The sequence below is a fragment of the Dioscorea cayenensis genome, chromosome 5, assembly GCF_009730915.1.
Source record: "Dioscorea cayenensis subsp. rotundata cultivar TDr96_F1 chromosome 5, TDr96_F1_v2_PseudoChromosome.rev07_lg8_w22 25.fasta, whole genome shotgun sequence".
Classification (NCBI taxonomy): Eukaryota; Viridiplantae; Streptophyta; class Magnoliopsida; order Dioscoreales; family Dioscoreaceae; genus Dioscorea; species Dioscorea cayenensis.
In genome coordinates, this window is record NC_052475.1 from 32,741,374 (window position 1) to 32,752,956 (window position 11,583).

The 11,583-nt window shown below is 36.0% G+C and overlaps 1 protein-coding gene across 1 annotated transcript; it reads left to right on the top strand.

Moving 5' to 3' along the window:
• Positions 1–906: 906 nt before the first annotated feature.
• On the top strand, positions 907–3,592 carry LOC120261587 (G-type lectin S-receptor-like serine/threonine-protein kinase LECRK3). Its single transcript, XM_039269528.1, has one exon. It carries the CDS (start codon positions 1,119–1,121, stop codon positions 3,186–3,188), a length of 2,070 nt encoding a protein of 689 aa, XP_039125462.1. The 5' UTR covers positions 907–1,118; the 3' UTR covers positions 3,189–3,592.
• The last annotated feature ends 7,991 nt before the right edge of the window (positions 3,593–11,583 follow it).

An 11,583-nucleotide genomic window follows, 5' to 3' on the forward strand; every position in this document is an offset into this window, starting at 1 on the left:
CACTTAGAAACTCCGCCTTTCCTATCCTCCATCCCAGATTGCTCTAGCAGTCAGGAAAACTTGAGAATTTGGAAATTGGGAAAAAAAAAGGAACCTTTTTCTATTTGTTCCTTTTACAAATTTTTAATTGATAGTGGAATACGGAGTGTCTTACACCCTCAATACTGGAAAATTGAATCCCCAAACAAAATTTCTCTGTTCTGCTGGTTAGTAAATGAGGATAAAATTCTTACCCTATCCAACTTAGTCAGGAAATGGTGTAACATTCAAAATGCGACAAACAACTGCGTTATGTGCCATAAAAAATGGGAAACAACCGACCACCTCCTTCTTAGATGTGAATTTGCTAAACAAATCCGGATGTACTTCACACAAATTATAAACTCACACCTGCAATCAAACTCACGCTCATTTTCTGAGGTTTGTACGACTTGGATTACATCCATTGATTCAAGACACCGAACCTTATGAGACCTGCTTCCAAGAAAATTCTGTTGGAATATCATGCTCGAAACTTTTTTGAATCTCTGACGATGTTGGGACAATACCTCGGACGTCGACCAGAGACTTTGACTTAAGCCATGCGGCAGAATAGTCAACAAACATGAGTTTTCCATTTGTCTCTACAAATGATCTTCATCCACAGCAACAATTCAGGAAGAAGAAGTAGAAAGACAGTTCAGAATGAGAAAGATGATGATAAAATCTTCTTCTCTCCATCCTCTTCTTCTACTACTCTTACTGCAACTCACTCAGCTTCTACTGATCCTAAGCTATTTCCCACAACTAACAAGAGCTCAGACATACCAGAACATAAGCTCAGACACCACCCTCACCACCTCTGGCACCATCACCAGTGTCCTCTCCCCCTCCGGTGACTTCGCTTTTTGGCTTCACTCCCCCTACCATCAAACGGTAACACCACCACCGATCTCTTCCTCCTGGCCATTTGGTTAGCCAAGACTGCAGACAAAGCCATAGTCTGGACAGCCAATGGCAACAGCCCAGCACCTGCTGGTTCCACACTCAGCCTCAGCTCCAATGGCCAGCTCTTACTAACAGGCCCTGATGGAGATACCATCTTCTCCTCCTCCGCCTCGGGCGGCTCCCACGCAGCCATGCTCGACACTGGAAACTTAGTCCTTGTCGATGCCAACTCCAGCGACCTCATTTGGCAGAGCTTTAATTTCCCTACTGACACAATCCTCCCCACACAAGTCCTCAGCCTTATTAATGCTTTTATTAACACTCAGCTACAGTCCAAACTCACCAGCACCAACTACTCTAGCGGCCGGTTCATCTTCAGCCTAAAAGGCGGAGATGTCTCACTACGGCAACTCGCCAGCCCCATCAACGCCAATCAATCCTATGATTCATACTGGTCTACATCCACCTCCGGCTCTGGATCTAAACTCATCTTCGACCCCCTAGGCATCGTCTACTTGGAGCTAATTAATAATACAAGGATAAACATAACTTCAGCAGGTGTGGGATCAAATACGGCTGCTGATTTCTATCAACGTGCAACTTTGGACTTCGATGGAGTCTTCAGACATTATGTTTACCACAAGGGCAGCAATGGCAGCTGGGCACAGGGATGGACCTCACAAGGTCATGTTCCAGATGATATATGCCGGGCAATTACTAATGATGTCGGAAGTGGAGCTTGCGGTTTCAATAGCTACTGTCAATTGGATGGGGATCAAAGAGCAGTGTGCCAGTGCCCATCCAAATACTCCTTTATAGACAGCAACAATGAGTACAGAGGTTGCATGCCGGACTTTGTGGCGCAGAGGTGTGATGTTGATGACTCTGCACGGTTTCAGCTCGTGGAGATGGTGAACACTGACTGGCCATTATCAGACTATGAGCATTACACTCCGATTGTTGAAGACCAGTGCAGAGACTATTGTTTAAGTGATTGCTTCTGTGCAGTGGCAATCTTCAGAAATGGAGAATGTTGGAAGAAGAAACTGCCTCTCTCCAATGGAAAGATCGGCGGGTATGTTGGAGGAAAGGCTCTCATCAAAGTAACAAAGGATAATGCTTCTTCTTACGAGCCCGGGACAATCACAACCATTGTAGTCAAGAAGAATGACCGAAAAGGTCTGATAATTGCTGGCTCTTCGCTCCTCGGAGGTTCAGTATTCATTAACATTCTGTTCGTGGTGGCCATATTGTTTATGATCTTCTGCTATCCTTGTAAACGAAAGCGCCCTCATCATCAAGATGTCTCCAATGTTTCGGAGCACGGTCTTCGTTGTTTTACTTACCAAGAGCTCCGAGAGGCCACAAATGGCTTTAGTGAGGAACTGGGCAGTGGAGCATTCAGCACGGTTTACAAGGGGGCTTTCTTGAAAGGGAAGGACAGTATTTGCATTGCGGTCAAGAAGTTAAACAAGGTGTGCCAAGATGTTAATAAAGAATTCTTGGCAGAAGTCAGATCAATTGGACAGACGCACCACAAGAATCTGGTCAGGTTGTTGGGATACTGCAATGAAGAGGAGAACAGGCTTCTAGTCTACCAGTTTCTGAGCAATGGTTCATTGACGAGTTTCCTCTTCGGAGAGATGAAGCTGGAATGGAACAGGCGAGTGAACATTATCTTGGGCGTGGCAAGAGGGCTCCTTTACTTGCATGAAGAGTGCATCACACCTATCATACATTGTGACATAAAGAGTCAAAACATACTCTTGGATGACAACCTGGTGGCGAAGATCTCAGATTTTGGAATGGCAAAGCTACTGGGAGCTAATCAGACACGAACAAACACGGGCATTAGAGGGACTAGAGGTTTTGTTGCGCCGGAGTGGTTCAAGAGCATGCCAATTACGGTGAAGGTTGATGTGTATAGCTTTGGAGTGATGTTGCTAGAGACCATCTGCTGCAGGAAACACTTGGAGGAGAGTGAGAACGAGGAAGCAGTGGTGCTGGTTTACTGGGCGTATGATTGCTACAGAGAGGGGAGATTGGATATCTTGGTTGGAAGTGAGAGAGAAGCGTTGCTTGACATGAGAAGGGTGGAAAGATTTGTGATGGTGGCCATTTGGTGCATCCAGGAAGACCCATCACTCAGGCCTACAATGCCAAAGGTGGTACTGATGCTTGAAGGCTCTGTTTCTGTTCCTGTGCCCCCTGATCCTTCTTCCCTACATGAGCTCAATCCAAGAAGAAAGATTTCTCCCTAGTTAATGTATGGACTCTAGAGAAGATCCAGACTTGTAGGATATGAACCAAGTTATGTTCTAGTGGTCTTGATCTGTGTGTGATCCTGTAAAGGTATTGTACATCAACTTGTGTTTTTCTTGAGAAATAAGATGGACATGGCACTTTATTAGAAGATTTTGGTATTAGCCATTTGCATCATGCTATCACACACCAGTGAGTGTTTGTTCTCTATTAGTAAATGCATGAACTCCGGAGAAAATCTAGGGTTGTAAGGCATGAATTAGTTTGCAATGTACTTGACCTCACCGCAAGATTCAAGACAAAATATGCGTATGATACACCACAAAGATTTTCAACTTTGTCTATGAAGCAAAAAAGAATTCATGGGTTGTGCTTTTCTTGAGAAGTAATATAACACAGCACTTGATTCCATGTTCTGCTTAAGTTTCTAATATCACGCTCAAATAGCCATTCAAAAATCAATGATTGATAACAAGCCTGCAACAATCAATTGTGGTATGGTAAATGATTTTTTTATGTTAGATAACATGAGAATTAAAAATAAAATTCTTGCAACAGCAAAACCTATCAAATCCAATTTAATGCATTCACAAAATAATGAAATTAGGGAGTGAGGAGGAGCCTTAAGTCTATGGCCACACATTGATACAGATGGCCACCATGACAGAGGCGGGATAGAGATAGAAGATTTTTTCTTTTCTTTTGGGTCTCTAATGGTTGTCAAGAAGAGGAAGAAAAAGAGATACACACAAATGATCCAGAAATAATTGTTCAAAAGTCCTGAGGGCGGGCCTCAGGGAACTTGATGTTAATGGTCAGATCACCATTTCCATGATGTGAAAAAAAGGGGAAAGCAAGGAGGATGAGCTCTTGTTTCCAAAATTATGAATCTTGTGAAGACCGACCAGTCTAGGTTGACCATGGTAAAAAAAATATAGTTAACAAAAGACTTGGTCAAGACAAGAACATTCATCAGTTTCTTGAGGTCTGGCAGGGGGGTGCAACAGGGAAAACACCCTCCTTCAAAGTCTTCGGGAGAACTAGGTTTTTTCCTCTAAACAAAAAGGTCAATGGAATACCAAAATTATGGAGAAGACAACAGTAGGTGAAAAACAATGACAGGAAATAACTCCGGAATAAATTCATGTGGGAACCAGTCTCATGTAGACGGGAGAAATTATTCAAACCACAGGTTTAGCTCCAAAAATCACCACAATATTAAAGATAATTAGCAATCAAATTTCAGTCATAAGTACTCGATTAAATATAGTGAAAAATTTCTTTTCAAGCATAATCCAATTAACCAGAAGTTCATGAGGAAAATCAAGTAAGATAACAACACAATGTAATTCGTAAGCTGAGTTGTGTGATCACAAGTTGGTCCTTTTCATTTGAAATAAGGAAGAAAAGCAAATGATCAATATTCCCTTCAGCTGTCAAGTTTCTAATATAGTTGATGAATGAATGATATATATCTTGGACATCCATGCATAATAAATCGAAACAAACCCTGGATATTTCAGAAGCCGATGCCCAGATGCTATATAATCCATTACTTTAAACAAATAGCTATTTCATCCGTCTAGACTTCCATTGGTTCATATGAATTTCCACCCTATACATTAAGGTCTTCTCCACAAATGAGGAAGCCAACTATATATAATAATTTTCATAGTTCAGTGAAAATGGTAAATGGTTGAACTAGGTTCAGAACAAGAAGCGAAATCAAATAATACTAACAAACATTTGTTTGCTCTGAAATTTCATTTCCCAGACCACCCACCTTATTGTATAGCTTTCTACTAACTTCTTCACGCCATGATAATAATCACTAGGTACTATATGGAAGCTAGACAACTCAATACATTTCTCCATGATCTTGATTCTTGATGATAGATTACAGAAACGAAACTCAATACTAAAATCTGAAAAATTATGTCAACAATTGTGTGAAGTTGCTCACAGTCCACAGCCTCCGTTGTTACTGAAAGAGATTGTCCTTATGGACTCATCTTTGGCATACCAATCCAATTATACAACACAACATTCATCAGCCAAGTATTTTCACCGGCAATCCAAAAATAGGAATTTTAACAAACACCTAACGAGCAATTCGGAAAATTCATAGAATCCACTTTAAATACAAAGATATTTCAGAGTAAATCGCAATCAAAGAACAATTCTATTAGGGTTTTAGATAATTAAGCTATGGATTGCAATAAAATTTACAAACAATGTAAAAACAAACCAAACATTCAGATTAGTAAAGAGATGAGAAGAAGGCTTACCTCTCAATTCGATTCACGATGAACGCATCGTGAGATTCAAAACCCTAAATAGCTTCATGCTCGAACTCTGGAGTTCATCCATGGAACAACCCATCCATTCATCATCGGCCATGGAGTTGCATGGATCGAGAGCGGGAAGATGTTTTCCATATCAAAACCATAGAATTGGGATTGGATCTGAACCGTTCATCATGATTGGAAAGTGCAGATCAACGGTTTCTATCAAATTTTACTGACTGCTCCCTGGCTTCGATCTGAACCGTTCATTCAGCTGTTCAGATCCCTAGTCACGCAGGTAGGAATCTGGTGGCTGTGTGAAAGTGTACCAAGACACTAATCAATAATAAATAATAAACTTGTGATATGAACTAATTAATAATATTTTATTTTATTTTTTAAGTAATATTAAAGATTACATAAAAATACTAATAAATTAAACCAATTCGGAAAAAAAAAACAGAAAAAAATGTTCACTCGAGTTCGGTTGTACATTTTTTATTACGTTATTATGCATATATATAATATATGTATATTATACCATATATATATTAAAGAGCGAACTCTATAGTTTGCACCCAGTCATGCCCCTAATTGATTAGGGTTTTATTATCTTATTTCCCAGTCTTGTATCACATCATATTCTTTCTTTTTTTTTTTATAGGCTTTGTGTTATTGCTTTTTTAATTGTACTTTGCCGGTCTCTACAATAGTGGATTGCTTCGTTATTATTGTACTTTTCATTATAATGAAAGTACGTGATTCATCCAATTTTTTTTTTTAGATGGACAAACCGCTCACCTTAACTATTATGACAGAAAATCAATTTACTTTCGTTAAAGTGAAAATAAAAATAAAAATAATTACAAATATCATGTATCTTTACTTTTTTAAAAATAAAATAAAATTTATTTTATCTGCTTTCATAAAAAATAATAATTCAAAAATATATTTACACACTTGTTCATAATCCTAATTTAAATGGTTTGTTTTGAAAATTTTGGGTTATGATAATAAATCTAGTTTAGTACTCGCCAAACATTTAATTACTCTAATGTATCACTATAATTTTTTAATTTATTCAGCTGATGTTAATGGTAAGAATTCAAAAATTTAATTATAAAAATATGTTAAAAATACGTAATATTTTTCTATTCAAGCTATTTAAAGGAAAAATTTTTCAATATTTTTAAAAGCAACCGCTTATATTTGGTAAATATTAATGATGTACATTCATAATTTTTTTAATATAAAAAGCAAAAGGTAATTAATATTATTGAATTTCATGGCATAATAAGTAAAAATGAGCCTAAATATTTGCTGCAATATAAATATTTTCACAACATTCACCATATTATATTTAAATACAACAATCATAACAATATTATGCTAGACAAAACATTAATGAAGAAAAAAATAAAATTTTATAAAAACTCATGTTTGGAAAGAGTACCATGAAAGTGAAGGAAACCAATTTTTTTATACTCTATATAATGAGATATAAAAGTTAGTTCATATCTAACACATAAATGTTAGCCATGAGACACGATGTATGATGGCCACATAAATGTTAGCGATAAGACATGATGCATGCCAAACCATCGAATGACATTATTTAGCTCAAATTTAATAATAAATTTTATATAAATAGAGATAAATATAATGTAGAGGATCAACTATCTATACACATTTGTAAATAACCAACCTATAAACATATGTACATTAATCTTGAATCAAAATCTAACTGTTTATCAGTGATGAACAAGTGAGCTGCACTTCTTTTGTTTTTGTTTTTTTGTGAAGAAAAGTGGATAAACCACTGATTTATTGAAAGAAAAGACGAAAATACAAAGAGTTAAATCCTCTCACCAGAAGTGAGGGAACAAAGTACAGGAAATAAAACAGAGAAGCGTAAAGTAGATGAAAAGTCTAAGCAAGTGAAGACACCGTCGCATCTCGAGACTGCTCTAGAAATGTAGAATGAGCAACTACTCCTCGAGCCGTGATTGTGGTCGAAATCGCCATGAGGATTTGAGGCTCTAGCGCCGTAGAAGTTGAGTGAGCGCTTGATTTTTCTCGTGATGCTTTATCGAGATTTTGTTGATGCCTATCGCCACTGCTGAGAACCAAGAAAAGAAGCATATTAGCAGCTTTTATAAATAATATCGAGATGCGATGATGCAGATCAACCCGAAAAGATGCGATTGTTTCTTTCAAGCCAAATATTCCACAAGATTGCACGGAAATGAGGTCCCGGAGGATTCATTTGTTGAGGGACTAAGGATGGTATCCAATTGGTCCAGAGCAATGGAATTGTCTGTGGAAGAGAGTTTGATTCTAAAATTTGAGAAAAAAAATGCCCAGATGCGTTTGGAGAAAAACACGATCGATGAAGAGAGTGATGAAGATTCTCGGAGGCATTGTGGCAAAAGGACATAGGTATCGGTGGAATTTTTGAAAAATTAGTAACCTTTCTTGAAAAGATTTGTGAGAGTGAGGATTTTGTCCTCCCCAAAGAAGCCAGCGAGAAAGAGTGATTTTGCTTGGACAACGATTTTTCCAGAAAAGGGAGTAAAGCGGGCTGCGTATTCCACCATCAATGAGAAATTTATAAAATGATTTGACTGTGAACGTGCCACTTTTTTCAAGGGTCCAAGTGTGAGTATCATCTTGAATATGGGAGCAATCGTGGGATAATTTCAAGAAGAGCGTGATAACATATCGGAAAGTGGATGTGGGAAATAAAAGCTCAGGGTTGTTTAGAAACTGGGAGAATTGCCTGATGGTAATCCAAGGGACAGTACAATCATTGTAGAGATCAGGCCAACAATCTTTAAGTAGAAGTCCAGCGTGCCAACGATCAAACCATAGTGAAGTGTTAAAGCCACTTCTGATAGTTTTCGTGATACATGATCGGAAGGAGAGTAAAGTGGAGGTCACTCCTGCCCAAAAAAAGGATTTATTTCTGGGTGGAATGTGAGATAGAATTCCATTTATGTCACTTATAGAATAATTAGCGTGGATGATTTTGGCCCAACCGCTATTAGGATTGCAAGATAATTTCCACCACCACTTTCCCTAGTAAAGCGTTGTTGAATGTCCGAGGTTAAAGATTCCCCGACCTCCCATTTCCCATGGGTCTCAGTGATCCTGCTCGAGCAATCAATCGACTCCCTTTGGGTCCCGGATCGGGGCCTTTCCAAAAGAAAATCTCTCCGGATTTTTATCAATTTCTTTAATCACCCAAACGGGAGCTTGAAAACCCGACATCCGATGAGCAGGAACGAGTAGAGGGGGATGAGTTAATGAGCGTTAAGCGTCCCACCAAGTGATAAGTAATTTGCTTTCCAAGAAGTGAGTCTAGAGCGTAATCATGTCAATGAGTTTTGCCCGATCATTTCGTTTGGGTCTCGCGACCGAAAAGAGGCACTCCTAAGTAGGTGATCGGGAGACAAACTCGAGAGCGCTTTAGGATTCTAAAGTGAGGAATGATGAGGTTGGAAGCCGTGAGTTAGAGGAGCTGACCAAACTTTTCGAATAATTAATGGTTAAGCCGAGGATCCCTCATAAAAGATACTGAGATTAGTTTAATGATATAAAAGATCTTCTTGTCCTCCAGTAGAGAAAATTAGAAGGTCGTCAGCATATTGGAAGTGACAAGTGTTATTTCGGTGATGATTCAAGGAACACCCACCAAGACTTTGGATTTGAGAGCGTGGAAGAACATAGCGCTCAGAACATCGACGAGGTAAGAAAGAGATGGAGAAAGGGGAACTTCTTTTGTTTTTTTAGATACATTTGTAGATAACATATTATCGTATTTATATATTTATATATTTATATATTCATTTGATTATTTTTTAAGAATAATAAGCGATAAAGCGTTTTTTTATGAATATAAAGAATACCAAACAAGATCTGAGTCTGGGATATATAATATATGTATGAGTACAAAAAAATAATATAAGAATTTATGATGAGCAGATACAGCATAAATGATACGAAAGAGACAGATCTATGTAAAGGGAGGGAGTTGAACCCATAACTTCTTTTTTAATATTTTGGTGTTATATTATTAGGTTGTCCAATGGTTGACATATTCATTTGATTATGATATCACCGAGTTGTTTTTTATTTATGGAGTGAAGAATTTGTATTTTTATATTTAATTAAAATAATTATTTTTTATATTTTTTATGAGGGTTTGAAAGAAGAGCTGAAACAACCAAGGTTGTTTGACAGCTGTGGGTCCATATTGTGTTAAAGGAATGAGGAATCCAATGAGCGCTTTTAGCGCTTTTACCCTGTAACTTTTAAGAAATTATGTGATCCTCATGTCTCTAATTTTCCTTGAAGCCTATTTGTGTGTTTCGATTGGATAATAAATACTGTTAAAATAGTAATCATTATTAATAATAATTTATATCTATATTTAAATACATAATTGTTAAAATAGAAATAAAATGTGTAAGTAATAAATAGTGGTATTTTTTAAAAAAAAAAAAATAATAAAAAATAAATGGTGGTACTGTAGAGACATATGTATTCTCCAAAATTAGGGGGAATGACACTGTTTAGAGTAGAATAAATAGTATTAATTTTTAAAATGACACTTTTGTCCCTCTCAATATTTAATTAAATAAAACTTATAAAATTAAATAATTAATTATAATAATTAAATTAAGTAATTATTAAAATAAAAAAATTATTTTTATATTTGTATATAATTATCATAATAAAAAGTAAAATGACATTTTTTACCCATAAAAAGAAATTTAATTAAATTTAAATTATTAATTACACATTACGTCCATGTTTATTTAGTTAAATAAAAATTATTGACTAAAATTATTAATTATAATAATTAAATTGTAGTAACACTTTTCTTTATTGAGATTTAATTATATAAAAAAATCAATTATTTAAATATTTAATTAAAATAATTATAACTAGTAATAATTAAAATGAGATATTTAATTTGAATATTTAATTATAATAATTATTTTAATAATAACATTCAAATATTTTTTATCATAAATTATATGTAGCTGGATTTATGTGTATTAGGGGTATAATAATAATTTGATCACACTTTCTTTTTATATTTTGTCCATTCTCAATGAAATATTCTTCCAACCAAACACATTTTTCATTCATATTTATATTCCTACAGTCTTATTCCTATTTTCATCCATTCCTACGCCCCGCAGCGTAATCCTATATATAAACAGTGTTTTTTTACTACAACTATATAATAATATAATTAACAAAACATCCCCATAAAAGCTTGATATTTTGTAATAAGATTGCTTAGGATTATTCACTTGGCTGGTGGAAAGCTAGAGAGGTTGTTACAGAAGAAGTAAGATCATGTTAATATTCAAGACACTTTGAAAAGTCTAAAAAATAAGTTCTCATGGTCCAAGAAGTAGATTCACAGGACAATTAAACCAGCAAGTACATGTCTAATTCCCCTCCAACATTGCCACCCAACAAACATATAACTACCAAGTACCAAACTTTAAGTACTTTGACAAATCTTTTTCTTGCTATAAAGTTATTATTCATTTTCATACACTCAACCCCACCACAACACCAACAACAACAGCAAATAAATAAATAACTAAAGGAAAAATTATTTTGTATTCATCACTGTAAAAGAGGCAATGTCCTTTAGGACTAACACATGCCACCAAATCCTTCTTCATTGGCATGCTTGATTTTAAAGTCCTATTACCAATGCAATGAAGAGAGAGAGAGAGAGAGTGTGTGTGTGTGTTTTTGGATTGAAGAGTTATTAATTAAAAAAAAAGAAAAGAAAAGGAATCTCTACACCCAATAACAATCCACACCCACACAGTTCAAAAGAAGTGGCACAAACATCTTTCTTTTCAATGGCCCCCCTAAAAGCTAAAAAGAGACCAACAAGAGATCCATCTCTAAAGCAACTTTTTCCATAAAAGAAAGAAAGAAAGAGAGAGAGCTTCAAAAAGTAAATTATATGCATTAAAGCCATCAAGACCATGGGAATTCTCTCATTCATGATCAATATTCTCAAAAAAATCTAATTTCTATGAATGTACAAGTCAACAACAAGCAGTGTCCATGT

Excerpts from the sequence above, each read along its gene's own strand:
- LOC120261587 (XM_039269528.1), top strand. The coding sequence starts at position 1,119 with ATGCTCGACACTGGAAACTTAGTCCTTGTCGATGCCAACTCCAGCGAC.